Consider the following 25,971-nt stretch of genomic DNA (forward strand, 5'->3'; position numbering starts at 1 on the left):
ATCTTCAATAAGAGAAAGGATTATTCTAAGAAGGAATATTTTTGATGGATCAGAATTATATAATGAAATATGAACAAAATCTTTTGTTAATCATTGTTTATTAACTGAACCTTGTTGAATTTGAGTAGAGCTGTTTTTTAATTTGGCAGAAACACGGCAGCAGTTTGAAATGAAACTATCCAGGCTGTAGAGCAGACGAGCAAAGTCAAGAATCCACTGAGATTTTCATGACAATAACTAAGAAGGATTTCTTAAATGAATTGTTGATACGCTGTTATGATAATCCACTGAGCTTATTGAATTTGGGGAGAAATGTCCTTTAATGTGCAATCACACAGTGGGCTGAGATGAAACTGCACACAGTGTGGGTGTCCCAGAAGAGAAATCAGTTAAAAATTTAGTGTCAGCTAGTAAGCAAGAATTTAAAAAATATTTTTATAATATCAAATTTGTTCTGTTATATAAAACTCTAATTTATACTAGTCAGGTGGATCATCAACAATCATCAATCAGTGCAGTACCAGCAAAATTCAGACAGACACACAAACACACACATGCACAATTTTACTGTCTTAACACAGTATCATAAATCTAATTAGAATATGCTATAGTCTTTTAAATACCAATTTAAATATATTTCAAAAATATATTACAGCTTTTTTCAGTCTGTTGAACAAAAATCCCCAATGAAGAAGAAGTACTACCATAAAACTTTGTGTAAAAGTGTAAGAAAGTTTAAGAGGCTTACAAATGACGGCTCACATAACTGCGGTGTTACAAGTCAACCTCGTTCATATCTGTCATCATGAACAATGCTATGGTTTGTGCTGGAGCCAAGCTGCACACAGCTGATATTATCAGAAAAAAATACATACTGATTCGATTACCTTCACACGCAGATTCACACAAAGACGACCAGCTGCATCAGCGAAGTTTAGAAGACAGACAGTGAAACTTAAAAAAGGAAACAGACAGATTTGTGGGAATGCTGGGGCTGGGGAACATTAGTAATTAGAAACACAAAATGTTTCTAAGCATTTGTAAATGTTTGTTGGAGGGTTTAGAGGAGCTGAATCATTTTGTGTGAAAGTTAAAGTCAAACACACTCTTAGTAGAGAGAGACTGTGTCTGCAGATCAAACAGGTCTCACTGTGATGTCCCTTTAATCAGACTCTGCCTTTGCTACATTAATGACTGAAAGTTGTCACGTTCTTATTTAGTTAATACTCTTTAAACCAGGTATACACTTTTAGTTTAATACATTATAGATTCTCTGATGAAGAAATACGGTATATATATGCACACTGATGAAGCGGTATCTAAAATGTTTTTATGTTTGACATACCAAGACTGTTTCACACTGCAGGAGTTGCAGATGATAAAACAAAGACTGTAAAGCTAAGCAGCTTGTTTGCTGTTTATCACTGCCTGTCCATTAGTCAAATTAATATTACTTTTATCAAAAATAATTTCCCGTCTGTATTTGGTCTTCCTCCATAGTCGCCATAGTCACATCATTGTGTTTTGTTGATGTTTCCCCTCCTTGTGATTCATTCAGTGTCCCCATGTCGGTCCCTGTGTGTCGAGCCGTGTCTCTTAGTTTGTATCCTGTTTTATTTGGAAAGTCTCGTGTCCTGTGTTCAGTGTGTTCAGTTTTGCTTTCTCCTGTCTCATCACATCTAATTTGTCCCTGCTGTGTCCTCATGTGTTTCCACTTCCCTTATCATCCCTCTGTGTATATATTGTGTGACTTTCCTTTTGTTCATTGTCCCTACATTGTTTAGTTTCACTTTAGCCATGGCATCATTATGTTCATTTCAGTCAGCTGTTCCCCCGTGTGTTTCCACTTCCCCTGATCACCTCCTGTCTGTATTTAAGTCCTCTGTCTTTCTTTATTCAGTGTCAGGTCGTCTGCGTTGCCTCCCTTCAGGTCTTATCACAGTTGATTCAAAGTTATCACAGTTTTGTCACAGTCAGTTAGTTTTCCTAGTTTGGTTTCAGTTTAGTTTTTGCCACTGCTCATGATGCTTTCATTTTGTATTCACGTTTATAGCCTAAATAAACAGCTTGCCTGCCTCCTTCCCTGTCTGCACTTGGGTCCACTTCATCATAACACTGGTGTACCCCACCATGACAGTTATGTCCAAGTTTTCCATGTTCCCAGTGTTTAGTTTCCCCACTTTAGTCTTGGTTAGTTTTCCTTTAGTTTGCTCCTGCCTTTTGTTTTGTTTTGCTCACCAGCCTTGAATAAACGGTTCGCTTTTGGTTAAACTTTTGTTTCCACGCGTCTGCTTCTGGGTCCACACTTCAACCTCCACATAGTCCACAGCCCACACTGTGGTTGGGGTCAGGTCACAGAGTTTTGGACTTTAACTGGCATTTTATGCAAGGTTTCATTATTTTCCTGGAATTTACTTCCCATGTTTTGCTGGCTGTGTGTTATGACTCTGGAAATTATTCTAAAAAATATTAATTTGTGATTGTTTCATGACCAGATCCTACAGACTCTTTACAGTCATTATGGGATGGTTTTACAGGTGGGGGACACTGATATTTTTCCTCCTCATACCAGTGTCACTACTGGTATGAGAAGAGACCAGTAACCTGTACTTGTATCTGACAAAACAATCAGAAACAGATTTTATAAGGGTGGCCTGAGGGCCTGATGTCCTCTAGCAGGCCCTGTACTCACTGACTGGAACCATGCATGATTGACATTTGCCATAGAATACCAGAATTATCAGGCCACCACTGGCAGACTGTGTTTTTCACCCTGAACACATATGACAGATATGAAAGGGTCCAGAGAAGTTGTAACATCGTTGTGCGTGGCCAGTTTGATAGTGGGCCAGTAATGACCCAAGAGGCATATCAGTGGAGGGAGGCACAGGCATCTATGGGCTGGCAGCATCACCCTGACTGCAATTAGGCATCAGGATGAAGTTTCTGGACCTCTGGACTGATTACCAAACTCTACGCTGGTGCAGTGGTTGCTCCTCCTGCTGCAAGACAATGACACCAAACACACCTCCAGGCTGTGTGAGGGCTGTTTGACCAAGAAGGAGCGTGATGGAGTGCTGACCAGATGGTCTGGCCTCCACAGTCACCTGACCTAAACCCAGTGGAGATGGTTTGGGATGAGATGGAGTGCAGAGTGAAGGCAAAGGGCCAACAAGTGCTCAGCATCTCTGGGAACTCCTTCAAGACTGTTGGAAACCATTTCAGGTGATGACCTCATGAAGCTCATGGAGAGTGTAAAATTATGATATTATTTTATGCCATGTTATACCCCTAATTGAAGATTGTGAATTATTATGTAGTTTTAGTTTGCATTATTCTCCTGAATTAGAAGAAGCTGATAACTATTGCATTAGTTAAACTGATTTGCATTACATTAAATTGCTGACTTGTTGTGAATGAATGATATTGTTTTATGATGCATTATATTGCTGAGTTATAAGAAATACTGTTCGCAGAAGGTTATTGTCTAATTTGTCTGAGTAGAAGAGAACAGAGTGTGCTGGAGTTTTCTGCCCCATTTCAGCAGGAGCAGATAAACAGGGAGCCAAGGTCGTAGCTTAGGCGCTGTGTGAGAGAGAGCATGTGAATGTTTAGGCTTTTTATGATAAGGTGGGGGCCACTAGAGGTTATAAAAGTTTGAGCAATGCTCCACCATTTTGAGATTTTGAGGCTGTCTGCATCAGTGTCCATCTCCCACGTGTGTGATCATTAAATCATCGTTTGACTCAACCCGGCCGGACCAGTGTTGTTATTGTGGTTTTTTCTCTTGTCTCCATCCCCAATATTTTGAACCTTAACAGCTTGGGGGCTCGTCCTGTGGTATTGGGGTGGAATTTAAAAGTTTGGACGGTCCGAGGTTGTCGAACGGACAGGCACGAGCCAGTGGTCTGATGTGAGTGGACAAAAGCCGGCTTATCTAAAGGTAAGGCACTACCTGTTGAATTATTTCCAAAGTGTGCCAAATTGGATATGACTAAATTAAAGTCTACTCACTGAAATTACTGGTAGAGTGTCTGTTTTGATTTTGATGAGAATCACCGTGTGTTATGCAGTTAAAGTTGCTTAAGAGTATTTAATGAAGTTGAAGAAATATGAAACTGTTCCCAGAAGTAACAGAGAATGTTGGGTTTGAGTCCCTGGATATTGAGCTGAAGGCTCAGGTAGTTTGGTAGGGAAATTAGGACAGAAACTGTTCCCAGAAGTAACAGAGACTGGTTAATAGTTTTACAAATTAGGTCAGAAACTGTTCCCAGAAGTAACAGAGACTGTTTAATTGGTCGTAAAAAAGTTATCTTTCTTCGGTGAGACCCGTTATGGTAAAATTTCTCAAAATCGGTTAGGTGAAAATTATTATAGGACGGCAGCCCAGAAGTCTGCTAAGAAGCACATAGCCCGGGGGTTACGCCCCCTCCTGGCCGTGGACGCGCGGTCTTGACCTGTCGGCGAACAGGGGTAGTTCAGTTTGGCTTTAACTGTGGGGTACAGGGCATCCCGAAATAAGCTAGGAGTTACCGAGTCTCCTCATCGTTTAAAACGGTGTCATGTGCTTGTTTGGACAAAGTTAAATTGAGTTAGGGATTTAGAAGTTAGGTCAGAAACTGTTCCCAGAAGTAACAGATACTGTTTGATTGACTACAAAAAAGTTGGACTTTCTTCGGTGAGACCCGTTATTTTAAATTTGTCGAAATTTGTTAGGTGCTGAATCTGTCAGGCCTGTCAGTGATTGTAAATATAAGATGTCTTTGTAATATAAAATAAAAGAGTTTTGTCTGAGCTTTGTGTGACCCTGTGTGTGACGACAGCGCACTGCAGCGCTGCGAGCTATTTTTAGACGGTGTGTGAACATGCAAATGAGCTGTGACGCGCACAGAGGACTTTTGTTGCTGTTTAGCGTGTTTTTGAGTTTTATAATTTTGATTTGCAAACAATGATACATGCCTGTAATTAAAACGCTGATTTTGCTGATTATGATACTACAAATAAGGTGTTGAATGACTAGGGTGTGAATGATGTTGGAGTTTAAAGCGGAAACTCAGAGAGGAGTGTGTTGGGAGACTGGCATGTAGTCTGCAGTGCAAAGGTGGGCGTCTTGCCTGCTAGTCTATTTAACAGTGATGAAAATGATATTAAATAAATCTCTCAGTGTGTTGATACAGGTGGCTATGGGGCTGGACCAACTGCCCCCACAAGCACGGCGGCCGAAGCAAAATTATAGTAATGGACACAAAATCAGCAAGAATCAGCAGCTGTGGAAAAGACAGCAGCTAGTAGAGAATTAAAGGAGAAATTAAGAGAAGTTTTAACACATAAAATTGCGGCCAACAGACTTGTGGAGGTTGGGAAGGCGCCTGGAGCATCACAACAAGAAGGTGAAACAAAAACACACACAAGCAGAGAAATGTGAGAGAGAGGCACGTGCTAGAGAAATGCCTCGTTTGAGAAAAAACGTTAAATTAGCCCATTTACAAACGCACATACACGCAATGAAGAAACAGCTTACACCCATGAACACGTGAAGATTTTCCAGCAAGTTTAAAGCAGTGAAACTTAACATACACCCGCCGTTACACAATAAAGTTTATCCACTACTAACAAATAAACCCTCTGGGTTGCAGGACAACAACTTAACTTCAAAAAAAAAAAAAAAAAAAAATCACAACCAGTGATAACACGACAAATTTAGTGGTTAATAAAAGTCAAATTGTGACATGTTTTCTTCTGATTGATTAATACAAGTGATTACTGAATGAAAGAAAATTCCATTTTTGTGCTTTAAACATGATCTTAAGAATTTTAACATGTACCTGTGTTGTCCTGTCAGCTTGGTGGGTTATGAGAGGATTATATGGTGAGAAGAAAAAAAAAAAAAAAAAAAAGGGGGAGAGAAGGCTGACACAGGGCCTGGTCCCGTTGTTTTTCCCCTCTCTGAGTAACACAGCCAATACAACATGATTTTCCTGTTCGTTTGTTTTTGTTTTTGTTTTGTTTTGTTTTTTCTCTTTATGCTTGATTACAGGCTGCTTTGTCGGCCCGGAAAAGCCGAGGCTGACCCTGGACTCCTGCTCTCCCCTCTACCATCTTTGCTCTCTCCTCTACCATCTTTGATGTGACCCTGACTAAATGCTAAAGCAGCTGAACCCGCAACAACAACTTGAAAATGTCAACAGTGCTGCAGGAAAATGATTTCATGCAGCAGAGACGGAGAGCGGTAATCCAAGGCCCGTTTCACTACACGGGGAGATTTCTGTCAGTGTCTTTTCTTTCTGAGAAGATTGAGAAAGGCCCGGCTCCCACCACCGATTCTGACCACCTTATATAAAGGAACTATTGAGAGCATCCTGAGCAGCTATATCACTGTCTGGTTCGGGAACAGCACCATGCCGGACAGACAAGCACTACAGAGGGTTGTGCAATCAGCTGAGCGCACCATCCGCTCCGAGCACCCTGACCTGCACTCAATCTACAGCAGGCGGTGCTGGACCAAGGCCAGGAAGATCGTGAAGGCCTCAGCCATCCCAACAACAGACTGTTCTCTCTGTTGCTGTGTACGTGACAAATAAACATCTGGATTTGGAAAACGAGGCACTCGCAAAGCCACCAGCATTGTGCCTGATTGGACACACCCCTCTCACACACTCTTTACATTCTTGCCATATGGAAAAAGACAGCTTCAGCTGACAGAGCTGTGACGAGACGCCCATTAAGCCCAGATGAAAAGTGAGGCCGAGCAAAACCATGCTGACCTTAACCACTCTGCATTAAGACTGTGCAGGACAGTGACGGACCAACAATGACCATCGGGCAGCAAAAAGGGCGTGCCAGAGACAGGAGGAGTAACTGAGGTCAGGAGGCACCTCAGAATGGACAAAACACCAGGAGAAAATAAGCTGAAGGCACAGGTGTCGGGGCTCGGCCAGGAGCTGACCTCTGAGAAGAGCCGAACAGCAGAGCCGCAAAAGGCCGTGGAGCAAAGCAAGGAAAACATCAATGGACTTTAATCTGATTTCTACGGAAAAGACTCTGAGGTTTCTGCCCTCAATAAGACCTCGAGGCATCAGAGCAGAAACTGAGCATGGCCCAGGAGGAGCTAGCTGAAAATCGAACCCATCAGGCTTGGAGTCCAAGACACCGGACTTGAAATCAGGCCGGAGCATCCTGGAGCTAGATGAGCAGTGTGATTTGTCCGGTCTGCTATGGAGCGAACGTTAGGGGGATGGCTTCCTGTCGCCTCTGCCGTCCTCCGATCGCTCAGCGTCCTGGGCTGCCCAGCTCTGGACTGAACGCTCGGGCCGAGACACCCAAACAACCATGGACTCCATTCCCCTGGAATGGGACCACGACTACGACCTCAGCCGTGGGCTTGAGAGTGCAAGCAGGGATCCCAGAGAGCCTTGAGGCCTGTGTTAGACTAATAGAACAAAGATTGAGGTCTTCCACTGGGGAGGTGGAAGCTGCAGACTCTCCTATACACCTTCTGGATGTCAGCCGTTCCACCTGCAAACAAACGGACAGCAGTCGTACTTCTGCAAGCAACAAACGGACATCCAGACAATTGAGCTGCGTATCAAAACCCTGAAGGAAGACCGAAGCAAAAGGGTCAAGTTAAGGAGGAGCGAAATAAGGAGAAGATGCTGGACACTGGAGAAAAGGACTGCCTCAATTGGGGCCAGAACCAGTATGGACAGAACTCTGAGCAGCAGCACCAATGGATGCAAACAGACTGAAAAGGAGGAGGGCAGGACCCAGGGCACGCTTCAGGCCGTGGTTTACCCAGAACACTACAACAGGAAAGTGATGAACACAAACACCCACACAAACACACACATCTACATGCACCGACTCAGAGTGAAAAGAAACATACATATGAACATATGCACTCGTTGATTGAGGGAGAAATGACACACACACACACACACACAAATTAAAATGTTGATTCAATGAACTGAGAAGTGATCCACACACACACACGCTGATGCAATGAAGAATGCTTTACTAACAAATGCTGCACACAAACATCCAAATACGGAGTTGGTTACAACAGCAAGAACTGATTGATTATTTATTGCTTAAATGTATTTCATGCCACGCAGAGGGCATTTGTGTAGATTTAGAGGACATGGTCTGAAGCACTTTGATAATGAAAACAATGTCTGTGCGTGATGTCTGTTTATGGCTCAAAGCCTCCACTGAATTGTTTACTGTGCTTCACACAGTCTAACAAGGAGCAGTGGTACAGAGCGAAAATGATGAATGAATGGTGTGAGTTTTATTTCAAAGAGATTATGAAAAGGTTGTGTTGATTCAACTTAGTTGTTTACGTTTTTGCCAAGGTAAAGAGTTGGTGTGTAACTAGTGTCCACTATTGAGTCAAGTAAATCCAACATGTTTTGTTGGTGCAAAAAGGAGTTTTGGTTGATCTTTGGGTTTTGTTTGACACTAGGTTGATTCTATCAGTGAGGTTTGGATTGTTTTCTTTCTCTAAGAGAGAGAAAGATGGTTTGAACTTTGGACATGTTTGCAATGGGCCCCAGTATCTGTTATTATATGAGTGTTTTATTGTTTACGTTTGTTTTTGCTTTTGTTACAGTGCACTGAGATAAGAACATCTGAGAGGTGTGATCCACCGGTGGTGATATTTTGGTATTTTGTGAGTTCCTGATTTAACAAATCAGCTCTTTAATCCAGGCCTGAGAGATTGAACTTTAAAGCGCTATAAAATATTCTTATTGAAAACAGTCGCAAAGTATTTTTTCTCCATGATTATAATGAGCTTGGGAGAAAATTGACTTATATGGGACACTGATCCTGAAGCCTAAAAGGATTGTAGCGAGTCAATCCAGTCCAAAGAAGGAAAAACAAACAAGGAGCTGTTTCCTTTAAAATGATGACGTCATCTTGCTGGTGATGGAGCCTCGAATAGGCTGCGCGTGAGACTCCATTATCAGCAACTTTTGGTATGAATGTGTGTGGATGTATGCATATGACTGACGACTAAAAGTCATGGACTGACGACTAAAAGTTTAACTGACTTGATACTGAGACAAAAACGGTGCTGACTTTAGGATTATTGAATGTCCACAGACAATTCACCCAGCCTGTAAAAGAAGGGTGGATGTTTTGTTTTGCTTTGTTTTGTCTGCAAGAACAGAAGAATGACAGAGACTAAAGAGCTGTAGCTTCACAGCAGTGTGAACTGCAGACTGAACCCTTTGGTTGCTAATTTTGAGTTACTGATGTTTGCATTAAGAAAATTGTGTTTTAGTAGCTGTGTTTTAATTAAGGTATCACATTATATTGTTGGGAATATTAAATGCTAAAGTGAAGAAAAGGTTTGATCCCACTCATGACTGAGCATGTTATTATTAACCATAGTGGGTCACTATAGAGAGTCAATTAATTTTAGAAAAAAACAAACAAACAAAAAACCCTCCACCGAGGTCTATGAATAAGAGGGGAATGATAGACTGCCACACTCAAAATGGAGATATGTAATGATAAACACTGGTCCCCGTCTTTTGGGCGCTCTCTTGAAGTAGTCAACAATTTAAAAGTAAGATAAAATAACAGGGGCATGTGCTGAGGGGTGGTGCTGCACAAGAACAAGAGTAAAATAAAGAAAATATTGTTTTTAGAAGTGCAAATTAAAATGTACCATTACACTCAGAGGATCAATATGAAGCTTGATATTTGTTAATTTTGAATGAAGTACATGACTGGTGACTGTTCTGTCCTGAGCTTTTGTTTTTACAGCACCCGCTTGATCACACCAACAGTTTCTCGCCACCGAAGAGGGGTACTTGCAAAAATAAAGAATGGGGAGGAATATCATCAAAACTGGAAAAAGGTAATCCCCAAAGGGGGTGATAACGCCATAACTTTCACTATGGTCAAATTCTCAAAATTTGACCCTCAAAAATTCTTCAAACATTTAGACACAAAGTGGAGATTTAGATACATATAATGTCGTAAACCACATAAGCATGTAGTATTTGATTCAATAACATGGTGAAATAACAAGCAGCAAAAGGTTGATCATGTTAATGGTGTTTATTCAAGGGTGCAGAGGAGATTATTATTATTAAAGACAACAAATGAAATAACGAAAAGTAGAAGTGGAAAAAATTTGCGTTAATGGTAATAAAATCAAAACAAAAAGGAATACTAACTAAAACTGTACTGAATGTTCACAAAACTGACTAAAATTAACTAGATTTATAGCAAAATGTGTTTGGTTGCATTGATGTGTGCATGTCCTGCTATAGTGAAATTAAGGTAGTACGTTAGTCGAGTCGTCTGTGTTGCTGCTCCGTCCACGCGCAGAATCAGGTCAGGAAAAGTCGGGAGACAGCGCCAGAATAGAATTGAGGATGATTTTAATATGACTGTTTTGTAGACATAACAAGAGTCTTGTAGTGGAGAGGGACGTAATGTCCTCCTGAGACCCAGAGAATAAGAAAAAACAGGGAGAAAATATTTTCGTTTTTTCTTTTTTCTTTTTTTTTTCTTTTTTCTTTTAAATGAATCAAGTGTTATTAAAATAACAATCTCATAAGATGAAGATCAGGGACCAACCCAGAAGTCACTGACACTTCACTAGCTGTAAACTATTGGTTTAGGAATAAGTGATGGCACTGAACTGTCTATTTCACAAAAGTCAATTTGTTTAGGATATCTGAGGAAGTACTGATTTTATTTGGAGACACAAAGGAACATTTGGCACTTCCCTCATCTCACATCTGTTTCATTGTTGTACCCAACCATTCTATAACTGAAATGCCTTGGACTGCTAACCATTTCAGGCAAGTGGAGTGAACCATATTTTGCTAGACTCTCATCGGATGGGGGCGTCCTTTTATTGATCTTTGGAGAGAAGTCTTCATTACTGGTACTATTCAGGTCTTGCTCACAGGTTTGTCCCAGGTTTCTCAGCCAAGAGGAGCTTAAACTCCAGATACTGTGAGTTCTTTTCACACATTGAGATCACTGATAACTTTCAGCAACGACGTGATCTCGTAGAAACAATTAGGTGTTATGGATTCAACTATAATTGCGACTCTTATTTTTTACTTTACTGGAAAACATTTCTGCATTATACCCATATTTTATTTTTAACTCAAAATCAAAATTCCAGATTCTACTACATGTTGGTTTTGCACCAGATAGGACGACAGATTTCAGGTGGCCCTGTGTCTTTCTCTATTACATCTGCCACTGCATCTCGATAATCTTCTCTGTGGCTTTTAGTGGGTCCTGACCCTCTCATATTTTGAAAAATCTATGTTTGAATCTCCCTTAATAATTGTGTTAAGAATTCTCTCCGCCTTGGTCAAAAGTTGGGTATCAGGAAAAAGTGAAATAAATATAAATATAAAGTCCCAATGTGTAGAGCACACATTAATAAATTAGTCATGTTCCCTGTGAAAGTAAATGAGCCTAATTCTTAAAGACCCCTGAAATTATTTACCAGATGTTTATTTTTTGAATAAAATAAAAATCTGAGTTTAACAAAACATTTTAAATGTAAATATCAAGCTTACCTTTCTCTCTTCCATAAAATGTGCTTGTGGGCACGCCAGCCATTTTGAAAAGGTGGGAAAAACAATTGGCAAGGCCACACCCCCACACATGTGACATAATTTTAAAGGTACTGTTGTCCTCTCTAAGAAACATCAGGACTTAGAGGAGTGGCAAGTAGAGTATGAGAGCTACAAGCAAAAAAAAAACTAAATGTGTACTACAGTGCGTAAAAAATGAATTACTGGGTCATCAGGGGGTCTTGAGGGACATTTATAAAACAAAAAATCCCACAAACCTTAAAAGTGCACTTGAAAAGCTCACACAAGAAGGTTAACCTAGCTTACCTAGAAGACCTCATCAGGGGGAGCACGCTCCCCCTCGTTGAAGAGCTCACCCACTTAACTCGCATCCCAAGAAAATAGCTAACCCCAGATAAGGCAGCGTGATGTATCCCGAGATAACAGGACTGGGACATCTAAATAAAGGTGTGAAACAATCGCCTTCAAAAGGTTATCAATTAACTTTAACCAAAATTAGGACCACTCGGTGCGGCAAGAGTTAATAGTTATCAGTCTCAACACCCAAGGATAACCAGAAGAGCATGACTGATATGATGGAACTGAGATTTTGTTACACTTAACTTTTGCAAAACACAAATAAAACTAAATTGAAACTAAGGATTTTCAGAAAATAAAAACTAGACTAAACTAGCAAAGAATTGGTAAAAACTAATTACAACTGGAAAAAATTGAAAATCTGGAGTCGAAACTAAATAAAAGATAAAACCTAGTGAAAATGGCGAAACGTTTAAAACTCTGGTGCAGAGATTGGCAAATCTGACCAGGAACGTTATAAAATGGATTGTCAGAACAGTCAGCGTTAAAGCCACATTTGACAGTCCATACTAGGATGGCATTGGACATCTTGGGGGTGGAAAGGGGTTGGTGTGACCAAGGTGTGGTTTGGCTTGTCGTATGTATATTTGAGATCATATGGCTCTGGATGGACCGGTTACCAGGGCATGGAAGGAGGACAGACTCATTAAAGGAGGAGAAGGAACTTGCTGGGATTGGAGATCCTCTGGGTGAGTGGTTGATTAAAAGCATGCATAAAATAGAAGTTATCTGTTGTTATTGATTGGTAGTAGATTGATAATTGGCCACATTTACAGCTGTATTGACTTGTTGTGGACGTAGTCGACTTCAGGTTTAAACACTCTCATTAACAGGTTGAAAATAGTGACATTAAAGGAAGAGTATGCAGCACCACCCTGTCAGACGCCAGTGATGGTGGAGCTCTGGACGACACTGGTAGCTGCAGCAATAAAATAAAGGTTAAGAGCTCTTCGGACAGAGGTTCTAGTCTACGTCTGAATGGTATAAGGGAACACCAAATAAAGCTGTGGGAGAACAGGGGAGTGTCATCTGGACCTGCTATCCTTGTAGTTTGTCTTGCACCTGACTTGCGCAAACACAGAGGTCATCTTACATATGGTTTGCCCGTCAGGGGGACAAAGGACCTCAGGAGTGAGAAAAGATGAACCCGGCCACACTGGGCTACAGGGTGTTTGTGAGGTCATTATTCTAATGACCTCATCAGGGGGAATTGTAAAATTATGATATTATTTTATGCCATGTTATACCCCTAATTAAAGATTGTGAATTATTATGTAGTTTTAGTTTGCATTATTCTCCTGAATTAGAAGAAGCTGATAACTATTGCATTAGTTAAACTGATTTGCATTACATTAAATTGCTGACTTGTTGTGAATGAATGATATTGTTTTATGATGCATTATATTGCTGAGTTATAAGAAATACTGTTCGCAGAAGGTTATTGTCTAATTTGTCTGAGTAGAAGAGAACAGAGTGTTCTGGAGTTTTCTGCCCCATTTCAGCAGGAGCAGATAAACAGGGAGCCAAGGTCGTAGCTTAGGCGCTGTGTGAGAGAGAGCATGTGAATGTTTAGGCTTTTTATGATAAGGTGGAGGCACCAGAGGTTATAAAAGTTTGAGCAATGCTCCACCATTTTGAGATTTTGAGGCTGTCTGCATCAGTGTCCATCTCCCACGTGTGTGATCATTAAATCATCGTTTGACTCAACCCGGCCGGACCAGTGTTGTTATTGTGGTTTTTTCTCTTGTCTCCATCCCCAATATTTTGAACCTTAACAAGAGAACGCCAAGAGTGAGCAAAGCAGGAATCAAAGCAAACATTAAATTTTAGTAAGCTCTTTGGGATCCACTAAGGTTTTTGAAATTCCGTCATATTTTGTTTGAGATATCTTTTTTCTCTGCTGATCAAACTGGAGAGTCTCACTGTAATGTGCTGGCGAGTCACACTCAATTTTACTTTTAGTTTGGAAACTGAACAGACTTTCAGTAAAAATAATGATTCAGCAATGTACAATGTTGGGAACTAATACATTTATAACTATTTTCTAAAGGATCATTTAATGCCACTACAGGCAAGCTAAAGTCTAGCTATCATTTCATAATTCCCACAGCAAAAGTAAGGTGACAGGTGACCACAATGTGGCAACAAGACTGAATTAAGACTGGAAACCTGCACCATCATCTCATCCATCCTCTCAGTTTGGAAAGTAGACCTACACCATTGTCTCAAAGGTATACTCTTCTGTTGGATAATTTGTTGGTTTGTTAAAAACCGACAGAGGAAGCTGTACAAACACATCACATGTCAGTTTTCAGCAGAAGTGTAGGAGAGGACAAAATGTAAGCGCTGAGAACTTCAGAATCTGAGATTTGTCCAGATTTATAGAGGAACAGATCAGATTTATTTTGTTTATATCATGTTCAGTCTTTCAAAATTAGAAAAGGCAGAATTTGTGCTGTTCAAACACACTGATTCCACAAAAAGACAAAAATGTGAAATTGCCTAGCTAACAGTTACAGAGTGTTACGAGTTCAAAATTGGGGATGGAGACAAGAGAAAAAACCACAATAACAACACTGGTCCGGCCGGGTTGAGTCAAACGATGATTTTAATGATCACACGCGTGGGAGATGGACACTGTATGCAGACAGCCTCAGATCTCAAACTGGTGGAGCATTGATCAAACTTTTATAGCCTCTGGTGCCCCCACCTTATCATAAAAGCCTAAACATTCACATGCTTTCTCTCACACAGCGCCTAAGCTACGACCTTGGCTCCCTGTTTATCTGCTCCTGCTGAGATGGGGCAGAAAACTCCAGCATGTTCTCTTCTAATCAGACAAATAAGGCGATGACTTTCTGCGAACAGTATTTCTTATAACATCATAAAACAATATCATTCATCCACAATAAATCAGCAGTCTAATGTAATGCAAATCAGTTTAACTAATGCAATAGTTATCAGCTTCTTCTAATTCAGGAGAATAATGCAAACTAAAACTACCTAATAAGTCACAATCTTTACTTAGGGGTCTAACATGGCATAAAATAATATTATAATCTAACACTATGCATTGTATAATAGCCAGTGAGGGGACAGACATGGCAAATGGTGCAACATGTCAGACTGTGGGATTATACATTTGTTAGTTTTTCTAATGGCCTCTTCAAAAGGTAAGTTTTATTCCATATTGTCATTTTTGGTTTTTTAAGTTATTTATTGTGACAGGAAAACAAAACAAAACAAGAAGCTCCTAAAAAGGTCATAAATGTGAGAACTTTTCCAAAGAAATCTCAGTCAGTTATGCCTGAGATAGAGAGATGATTATAACAGAGTAAAGATAGCATTAAAATGTTGGTGACAGAAGTAATGCTAAAATCTCAACAAGCCAAAGTTACATACATGCTAAAGAGAAAGATCAAACAGTACTGAAATGAAGAAGTGGGCATTACGGGGCTTCCCCAGTGAAATAACTGAACTTGGAGCACAAAATAATAAATAACATACCAGTAATGCGCGGAGGGAAGGCTTCTGAGAAAATGTATAAGTTCACAGGGAATTTCTACAATAGCACGAGTTAGATGTGGGCAGATTGATGCAGTTATCAATAGTATTGATACCAATGCTGGTATTGTTACTGGAGATATACTACTGCAATAGGATTGGTACTTTGTTTCTGTCCTGTAAGTTCAGTATGTACCTCAGTGAATTCTGTTATGTAGTTGTTGTTTTGTTTTTTTAAATGAAACATAAAACACGGACTATGAAAGCCTCTTATTTTGTTTGTGCAGCTCTAACAACAGTGATACAAGCACAGCAGACTGTGCTGGCTGCAGTGGGAGAAGATGCTGAATTCAGCTGTCAGCTCTCGGAGACTAAATACATCCTTCAGGTCACATGACAGAAAATCTTACAAGATGTGGAGACAAATGTTGACACCTACAGCTTTACTGAATTTTCAAAATGCAGAAAAAAATGATTGAGTTTGCTGATTAAAACACTGATGAAACTCTGCACTGGGAAGTTTTTGTACTTTACTCGGTACAGTTGATCATTCTAACATGCCTTGGAATGTCCCACAAGGAAGGGAGATTCTTCCTTCCTTCGGGGACATTTGAGTTTTCAATAATTTGGCTATTGTACGACATTGTTTCAATACGTGGTACAATAGCCAGTGGGGACACAGAGACGTGCACCATGTCAGACTGTGGGATTCTGTGTTTGTTTTTTCTTTTTATGGCCTTTTCAAAAGGTAAGTTTTATTCCGTATTGTTGTTTTTGTTTTTTAAAGTTATTTATTGTGACAAGAGAAAAAAAAAAGAAAACAAGAACCTTCACTCGTAATAATTAAAAATTGATCCTAAAATGTGAGAACTTTTCTCTGAAGTGACAAAGAGATTGTCTTTAGACAGAATTAGAGGGAGATGCAATTACTGAAGAGTTTAGATTTTGTTTGAATGAGTGACAAAACGTTTCTCCCACTGAACACTCAGCCTAATAAAAAAGAACAAAATCAACTTTCTGTGTCATGAGTTGTTCATCATTCAGATTAATGAGACTGTTTTGAGAGCTGTGTGAAAACAGCTTTAGACTGTTTTGTTAAAGGTTGCCCCATGCCCATTCATATTACGATGAAAGCAATAGATAAACCACATGTTTGTGTGTTATGTATGTATGGTTGGTAAATTAACAAAAATTGGGTTGTATGTGGCCTACAATGTAAAAGACGTTTCACAACCCCAATGTAGTTAAAAACAAGAAGGCACTCATTTCCATTAGACAGAGATGGAGTTCAGGTCATAAGTAGTTTACTGACAATTATTTAACATTTGAAATGAAAAGATCCGTCAGTCCATTCACATATATACTGTTCAGAGAAGGAATGTAGTTTAGAGCAAAGTGTAGTAGTGTGAAGTGGCTAAACACACTCACCAATTGTTCTAAAATAAACAATTTATCAAAACATTAACAGTCTTTCACACATACATACGGTTTATACACTATTTTAAAAAGAAGGGGTTGAAGACCTGATTGATTACAAAAAGTCTATTAAAATGTTCTGGGTAACCACAGAAATCTTAGTCAGTTATGTCTGAGAGAGAATGTTTATGACAGAAGTAATGCCAAAATCTCAACAAACCAAAGTTACATACATGCTAAAGAGAAAGATCAAACTGTGCTGAAATTAGGAAGTGGGCAATATAGGGCTTCCCCAGTGAAATAACTGATCTGAAATAACTGAGGCACACATTAATAAATAACATACTAGTAATCCACAGAAGGGGAGGCCTCTGGGAAAATGTAGAAAATCAATGGGAATTTCTACAGTAGCACGAGTTACCAGTCAATACCAGTCCTGGTATTGGTTATGTTGAAGTGATGGGTTTTATAATTCATTTTTGGTCCACTGAAGGGATTGTTTTGTAACCCCAATATTGATATTTTGTAAATAAAAAATATGACCTCAATTAAACCTTTAAATTCCCTGCACTTGTCATAGATATCTACATGATGTCCAAAAAATATACATCAAGTCCAAGGTTCTAATGTTGAACGCCATATTGATGTCCAGCTTAAATCATGGTTGGACCTCCAAATTGTTGGAAAAGTTCAAATGCAGTACAGACCTCCAGAATTGGTCATGGACCAACAGAACCAATATAGACACGATCTGTACATCTATCTGACTTTCTTTGTTTAGTTGGTAGCTAACTGAATTGTCTTACTTTTTTTTTTATAGATGAAAGAAAATGTCCCTGAAACATACAGTATGAAACAATGAGTGTCAGGTTTATATTTATAGTCTACATCACATTTAAGTGGTACCCATATGTCAATTTGTTTGAGCCTAAAACACAGACTACTCCATGACCCGAATGATTGTTTAATCCTTCCCATCAATACCTCTCAGTTCCACATCTCTAACTCATGTTATTCTCCATGCAGCTCTAACAGCAGTGGTCCAAACACAGCAGACTGTGCTGGCTGCAGTGGGAGAAGATGCTGAATTCAGCTGTCAGCTCTTGGACACTAAAGACGTCCTTCAGGTCATATGGCAGAAAATCTCACGTGATGTGGAGACAAATGTTGCCACCTACAGCAAGTACTATGGTCAGAGAGTGAATGATGGCTTTAACGATAAAGTCAAGTTTAAATACACTGGACTACAGAACTGCTCCATAGTCATCAGGAATGTGACGGAGCAGGATGAAGGATGCTATCACTGTCTGTTTAACACTTATCCTGAAGGCTCCTTCACTGGTAGAACCTGCTTCCAAGTCTATGGTAAGAACTTTTGCATTAATGTGTTTAAATGTGCTAGAAACTGATTTCCTTTCAACAACATATTCCTTGCAATATCTCCTGATCCTTCACAGAGCTGCATGAACCTGCTGTTGATGTCAGAGAGTCAAACTCTGCTGAAGAGTGGGTTGTTTCCTGTTCAGCCACTGGTCGACCTGCTCCCACTGTAACACTCTCACAACAAGACCTCAGCTTCTCACAGTACAACACTGTCAGTGTGTCCAACACCAACGCTACATTCACTGTCACCACTACAGCTGTGCTCTCAGGTTCACGTAAACACAGCACACAGGTGGGATGTGCAGCACGAGTGCTCTCTGCTCCTCACAGAGAGGTGATGGAGACGATTCCTGAGGTCCAAAAAACATCTGTTGGTGGTGAGAAACTCTTTCTGTATACCACAGACTAGACTAGAGATGGATGATACTTGGGTAAATTTGACTGGGATCTAATAACAATGACTTCAGTACTTCATGAGTGATGTATTATTGTTGGTCAGCGTCACGTTTTTCTGTTTTTTTCACAGATTTTCCCTCAATCACTGTAATAGCTGCAGCAGTGCTGGTGTTGGGGTTTGTCTTTTTCTGTTGCTCCACTATGCTGCTTGAAGAAAAGTTACCTTTTCACTTTCTAGTATGTCGTTTTGTAATGTGTCTTATCTTATTAACATGATAGTGATTTATTGATTCTAACCCTAAATCTATCCAGTAATGTCTGCACATATTTTCAGTACTTATTTTAAAGTGTTTTAATCCTTCTGTCACTCAGGGAACCCAATAAGGATTCAAATACTTCAAAAGTCAACCAATGACATTGATGTGTAAGACTATTTAATAATTATTTATTTTTTATATTTCATTTATTCATTCATTCTTTGCACTGTGATTTAACCCATCTTCGTGTAAAGCAGGGGTGTCAAACTCCAGGCCTTGAGAGCCAGCGTCCTGAAGCTTTTAAATGTATCTCTGCTGCAACACACCTGAATAAAATTATTAGGTCATTAGCATGACTCTACCCTACTCAAGTAAATTTAAATACCGTATTTCCCGGACTACAGAGCGCACCTGAATATTAGCCGCACAAGCTAAAATCAGGCGAAAATCCTGTTTTGTACATACATTAGCCGCACCTGACTAAAAGCCGCAGGTGTTTCAATGTTGACTTATCATATGTAAGAGAATATGCACAAATCGAATTGTCAGGAAAGAGATGGCTGTTTGGAGACACACCACTTTTATTAATATTTTGAAAAACAAGTTATGGGTACATATTTGCATAACCTTTTAGGGTATATGTACAAGTAGCGGTAATTACAAGTACAAAACATGTACTGTGCTTCATAAATGAGTAACAAATGTAGTACATAACAATAACCTACAGCACACCAGAAAAATAGATTCAGACTACCTTTTAGGCTCAGGTGCAGTGACACGGCTTCAACAAGAAGAAAAGTCAGTCATTCACCATCTTTCTCTTCTTCCTGCGCACTAAAACCACCAAAGTCCTCTCCTCCAGTGTCGGATACGAACAGGCTCAGGGTGGCTTCGTCATCCACTCTCAGCTTCTCTCCTTCGTTGTCACTTGCAAAACCAAACAAATCCTTGTTGTCAGTGTCAGAGTTGAAGAGCCTCCTCTCCATCAGGCAGCAGTCCAGCCCTTCGAAATCCGTTGGTGATCGTGGATGTTTTCACACTTTTCCACGCTGTCATGTCACACAGTCATGCTTACGTTTTTATGTCCTGTATATAAGTTGAATTGCAGGGCCGTGCAGAGAGGTTTAAAGGGGCGGGTGCTCAAAGTTAAAAAGGGGCACATTGAACCAGGCTGAATAACAACAACACACATTCATCAAGAATCTAATATGGGAAGGGCAGGGCTGTGTTGATCTGAGACTGTAAACATTAAAGAGTCCACAGGAGAGATGGTAGCAGATTAAACAAGGGTCATGAGAAAATAACAAAATACAAAGATTGGTGACAGCACTTGGAACCATAAGGCAACAAAAACTGTGAGAAATAATTTAGGCTCTGCCTGTGAATCACTCTTTGCTTCTCTTCTTCCTTCCATCCCATCATTTCATATATCACTCTCCACTTGCTGTCTATGTGAGAACAAGGCACAACTTGCTATTGCAATAAACTATAATCTAATTATCCACACCTAACAACTCCTGCACTTAATCTATAATAAAATGATGACAGAAAAATGTTATAGCCCTGCCTTTAGTAGCCTCACACAGCTCCTGCTGTTTCCTCCTCATGTCCTTACCAGCCATGTCTGCACAATGTTATATCATGAGTAATATTTTTTTAAATCCAGCTAAATAAAACACACACATGCACGCACACACAGTGACATTTTAGACCTTCTTCAGAATACTGTATATACTATGGGCATCATGGTGCTGATCCAGAATCCTTACATTATTATTTATTACTAGAGCTACAATAATAAAGCAAAGAGGAGTGGGAAGTAATAAATATGAAATAATGTATTTATGATGATTCTATTTGTTTCACTATCCACTCTGTGCAGGGCAAAGCTTATTACATTTTTAAACTGTAGAGATACAATAATCTTACTGCTGTAAAATCCAAATTTTGTCTTATTTAAAATATAAATCTAATATAATCTGCTTCTTAATGTATGTTTTTTAAAATACAGCGTGTGTTTTTTAAAATATTATAATAATGCATAATTATGTGGACATGCATATTAGATCGTTTTTTAGTGAAATATAATCCCTCCAGAAAGGCAGGAAAAGCCCGGAAACTTACTTTAAAACTAAATATGTTCTAAATACTTTAAAACTAAATATGTTCCCTAAAACGGTGACAGAGCTACAGACCCATGACAGCCTTACACAGGTAGCCAGCAGCTATGACCAGCACTACTTGTGCAGTTAATAAAAGGACAGGTAATGTTTGTCGCGCTGTTGCACACACAGCACGCTCGTTTGTTTCAGTTCGTCAGTAGCAACAAGACAGCTTACCAACGTGTACGTAATAAGCTGATACTCCTGTGTGCTACACACTACAGTGTACGCTGTACACCTACTTACTGGTTGTGTCGCATCAGTCTGTGTCTCTGAGTTAACTTGTGTTTCTCCTACAGCTCCGGACCGCAACAAATGCGCGTGCTCTTTGTGAGCTCGTTCCCGGTGTTGTGCCAAAAAGTGAGCAGAGTGAAGCTGACCCCCCACCCACTTGAAACATAAAGGCAAATAGGCGGAGCGGTTAGTGCTACGTTTGTGCAGATTTGTGCAGGTAAAATTAGTGTTTGTGCTGCTACGGTGTTTGAGATATTAAACATTATTTTATAGGTCATTCAAAGGTCACCATCCCCCCAGACTGCTCCAAAACGGGCCAAAATGGTCTACTTTTTTAGTGCTACGTTTGTGCTGATTTGTGCAGGTAAAATTAGCGTTTGTGCTGCTATGATTTGAGATATCCTGTTATGGTTTACTGCTGAAAAATGTCTTTTTCAAATGACCTTTCACTTTGTGTGTTCACTTGTTCAATAAAGTTCTGTTAAAAAAACCCTCTTGTTGTATTTAATCAGCTAAATTTGTAATGAGTGTATTTTTTTTTAACTTCAATTTCTTTACTTCAATCACTTTTTGTTCATAAAACCACGATGCAAATGCTTGAGTATTTATTTTTTTTAGAGTGGATTAAAAAAACTTTATTGAAAACTACATTTGAACATTTTACACTCCCATGAACACTTTTTGAGAAACGAACAAGCTAGCAGTCTTTTGCATCAAATACACATTTTCTGGCAGAAAAAACTATTATTTGGCATTACTGTGTCTGAAGGATTCTTAGAACAGCGTTCATCTGATTTCTGAACAAGGTAAGCTTACATTTAAAATACTGAGGTTTTAGTTACTGAGTTAATACATGATATAGCTAACTATCTGGATCAAAAGGATTTTTTTTCAATGTTAAACATTTTCAAAAATGTCCAAGAAAAAAGTTTCTAAAGCACTTTAAAACATGTAGCACACTGGACTAAAGTGCTGTACAGTACATGGGTTAAATACTCAGACTCTTTAATAAACTCACAAATTCAATAGCTCCATCTTAAAAACAATAATTCCACAAAATATGAAAGTGTAGATTGGTGGAGAACTTGGGGGAGGGGATGCTCCTGGCTGTGTATATAGTTCAGAAATCACATTTTGCTCCATCATAATCATAGTGTGTTTTTTTTAGATGCCTCGAAAGCCATCTGTAGACAAGGTTTCCATTTTTGCAGTTCTTTGCAATTCAAAAGAGGCCATAGTCCAAAATGGCAAAATAGCCACTCCAGCTGCATCAGTCTGGAAAGAGCTGAGTCAGCAGCTAGAAGACAAGATGTCAGCAAAGGCCCTGTACACTTTTGTGAAGCTAAATAGACACAACATCTGGTCAGCTTTGGAAATCAGTGATCAGGAAAGTAATAGTGAAGGAGAGTTAGATTCACATTGCATTTCTCCTGGACAAGAAAACTGTCAAGCTTTTGAACTAGAAGTCCCTTTTGAGGACTGGGTTAAATTTATTCCTGAAAAGGTTGAATACAATGACAAGTTTTCTCCTACCCTAAAAAGGGAATACACAATTTTGAAACCTGGCACTTGGACTCATATCATCAACGATCTTATATGGAAGAAGATCAAAAATACATGTACACTTGTGTTCCGTAGAGCAAAGGTCCATCCAACTGTCAACAATAATTATCTGGACATCAGAGGCGACTGTAAGGAGTGTCATGGCCAGTTAGAAATGTCATGTGACAGACAGCCAGCAATTAATAGTCCAATGGTGCTCCAGTGTTTCATGAGAAATACAGATTTCTCCCTGCACACTGGCCACTCCAAGCGGTTCATGTCTGGAAACCTGCGTGAACAGATCGCTAAAGAGCTGTGTGAGGGCAGAATGGAACCGGCTGTATGGAGGTCAGCGAGGGCAGCAGATCTGATGGATGTTGGAGATCCTGAGCCAAGCCACCTTCCAAATTTGGCCACTCTGCGAAAAGCCAAACAAGAGAGAAAAGACTTGGAATTAGGAGATAAGGACCCCATTGCATCTCTGCAATTGTTAAAATATAGTGTTCCTCACAGTGGTAGCATCCGAGATATTGGACTGGACAAGTTTTTCTGTCACTACTGGAGTCAAACACAGATGCATGTTTATAAGACATTGTCAAAAAAATCTCCCCCAACTGTGTGTTTTGATGCAACCGGTTCAGTTGTGAAAAAACTGCTGAGACCAAATGGCAAATCTGGCCATATCTTCCTTTATCAAGGTATTCTGAAAGAAAACAATTGCCCCAGTGTCCCAGTGGTGCAAATGCTGTCAGAGAAACATGATGTTAATGCCATCGCAAACTGGTTGACAGAATGGATTCGTGCAGGTGCACCTGTGCCAAAGTATGCTGTGAGTGACTTTTCTCTGGCAATTCTGGGAGCTCTGGTCAAGGCTTTCACTCCTCATCCTGATCTGAAGTCCTACCTTAATGAATGCTTTCATGTCCTTCTTGGAACCCAGTCTGCCAAACTCCCCCCTTGTTATATCAGGGTTGATGTTGCGCACTGCATCAAGATGATATGCCAGTGGGATTGCCTGAAGAAGAAAACACATCGTGTTAAAGATTTCTTTGTCAGGTCATTAGCAAAACCTCTTCAGTCTCAATGTTTGGACCATGCAAAACAGCTCCTACATGCTATCACTGTTGTGGCCCTCAGTGAGGCAGAAGGTGATGACAGTTCTGGAGCACCTCTTCCTTCAGAAAGGTGCAAGAAATACTTGAAAGCCCAAATTGCTCAAGACTCCATCATCATTCCAGATGAACAGACGGAGGAAAGTGAGAGAGTGGATTCAGTGGATGAGATCCAGACTGACCTGCGACAGTGGGTAACAGAAATATGTGAGGAGAGCAGGTCACTTGCTGCAGCAAATGGGGATAGAGATAATATTCACTTTCTCCCTGAGATTATTCCTCATATAATAAGACTGGCAAGTTACTTGCCACTCTGGACAGGAATAATGGTCCCTCTCTTCCAAAGCACCAGCATCACAGCAAGTTCAGCCACTGTTGAAGCTGATTTCAAAAACATAAAACATGGCCTTTTCAAACATGACAACTTGCCTCTTCGAGTCGATCGCTTCATTGCTCGTCATCTTTCCTTCATCGAGGGAAATATGCGGATTTGTTCTGCAAAAGAAAAGGTCAAAGATGAGGCAACGGTGGGATCACTGAAAGTCACAGATGCCAATTCTGGATCCATGACGACTCACAATGCAGAAGACAAAATAAAAATGGATGCTCACCCATTTGTGGGATCTGATGCTACCACAAACATTCTTCCGGCTGATGGGGATGCAGTTGAGAACTGGAGGGGCCTAGCTGTTCCACCCAAAAAAAGGAAGAGGACTTCCTACCTCTCTTCATGTACCGAATGGCTCCATGCAGATGAAACTTTTGGGGCCAAAAGAGTGAAAGTGGGATTATTAAAAAATGGAAACCTCCATCAGCCTATTAGATTAGGGGAATCGACAATCTCTGTGCTCAATACCTGTGCATTTGATGCATTTTTTCAGTGCTTATGTTGTGCCTTCTGTGACAGCTCCACATTTCAAAATGCTGTTCTGAAAGACAGTGAAAACCCAGTCCTGCAGCTGGTGAAAGCCATTGCCACAGATGGTGTGACCCAACAAACCTACAGGAGGAGAGCAGAGCTGCTTAGTGTAATGTTTGAAGCTGTCTCGTTGAGGTCTGCTGCGATCCAAATCGATGCTCAGTGCAATATCTCCGCTGTAATTGCTAAGACAATGAGGAACATCTCAAGTGTTTATTTTACCAAACACTGCTCTTCACAGCACTGCTACCTCAGCAAAGGGATGACAAGGGAAGTGCCATTTGTTTCTCCTGCCATCTCTGTCCTCAAAGAGTCTGGTATGGCTCATCTTGGCACGGCTGTGGAAGCAGGACTTGGCCTACCTGAGTCTACCTGCCTCAGGCCACTGTCCAATCCATCTCTGTGTCCATCAGAATTCAAAACAGAAGACAGCACCACAGGAAATGAGCTCTGTGCAGGGACAGTTACTCACAGCTACAACATTGGAGATATCGTGTGGATTGATACTGACCTTGCAAATCAAACAGAATTTCCACTGAATGAATTTCCCTCCAACCTGGTTCTCCAAGGAAAGTCGTTCACTTTGAGGGCATTAATTGCTTTCCATGGAAAGATGACCACTGATGGTTTGGGGCATTACACTGCATACTGCAGGAGAGCTCCATGTGTGTGGGAGTGCTATGATGACCTGGGAAATGGAGTGACAGGAGCATCTGAAAAGAAAAAAATACAACCCCATGCTGTGTTATACACAGTATATTGAGTGCTGCCTGCATTTTTCTGTTTTATTTGGTTCATTACAGTTACATGTGTTCAAATGGCTAGTGTGTGTTATCAGTAAGTTCAGTTTTGCACATAAAGTTAAAGTTCTAAATTAAAAATCTTTTAACACTCTTTTCTTTGTCAGTCTGATGTATATTTGCTTTTACACACCAAGTCACCTTCACCCATAGCCTTGAAAGTAACCGTTCCATTTTTCTGTCAATAATTTTCCAGTATTTCTTTTGTGTTTACCTGGTGGCTTAAGTCATTTCAAAGGGCCCCTTTCCCCCCTGCTGCTACAAAACCTGTCTAGAGCCTAAAAAAAGAAAGAGCCTATAAATATCTAGAAAA

The 25,971-nt window shown here is 40.1% G+C and overlaps 1 protein-coding gene across 1 annotated transcript in view; it reads left to right on the forward strand.

Annotated features, from left to right (window-relative positions):
- Positions 1-18,948, forward strand: part of LOC113034064 (OX-2 membrane glycoprotein-like) — a 67,784-nt gene extending 48,836 nt beyond the window's left edge. The window contains exons 2-4 of the mRNA XM_080298218.1: positions 17,880-18,218; positions 18,311-18,613; positions 18,763-18,948. Of these exons, the coding sequence (XP_080154344.1) occupies positions 17,880-18,218; positions 18,311-18,613; positions 18,763-18,908 (788 nt within the window). The 3' untranslated portion in view covers positions 18,909-18,948. The remainder of the gene's footprint in view (positions 1-17,879; positions 18,219-18,310; positions 18,614-18,762) is intronic.
- Positions 18,949-25,971: the final 7,023 nt, after the last annotated feature.

The sequence above is a fragment of the Astatotilapia calliptera genome, chromosome 3, assembly GCF_964374335.1.
Source record: "Astatotilapia calliptera chromosome 3, fAstCal68.1, whole genome shotgun sequence".
NCBI lineage: Eukaryota > Metazoa > Chordata > Actinopteri > Cichliformes > Cichlidae > Astatotilapia > Astatotilapia calliptera.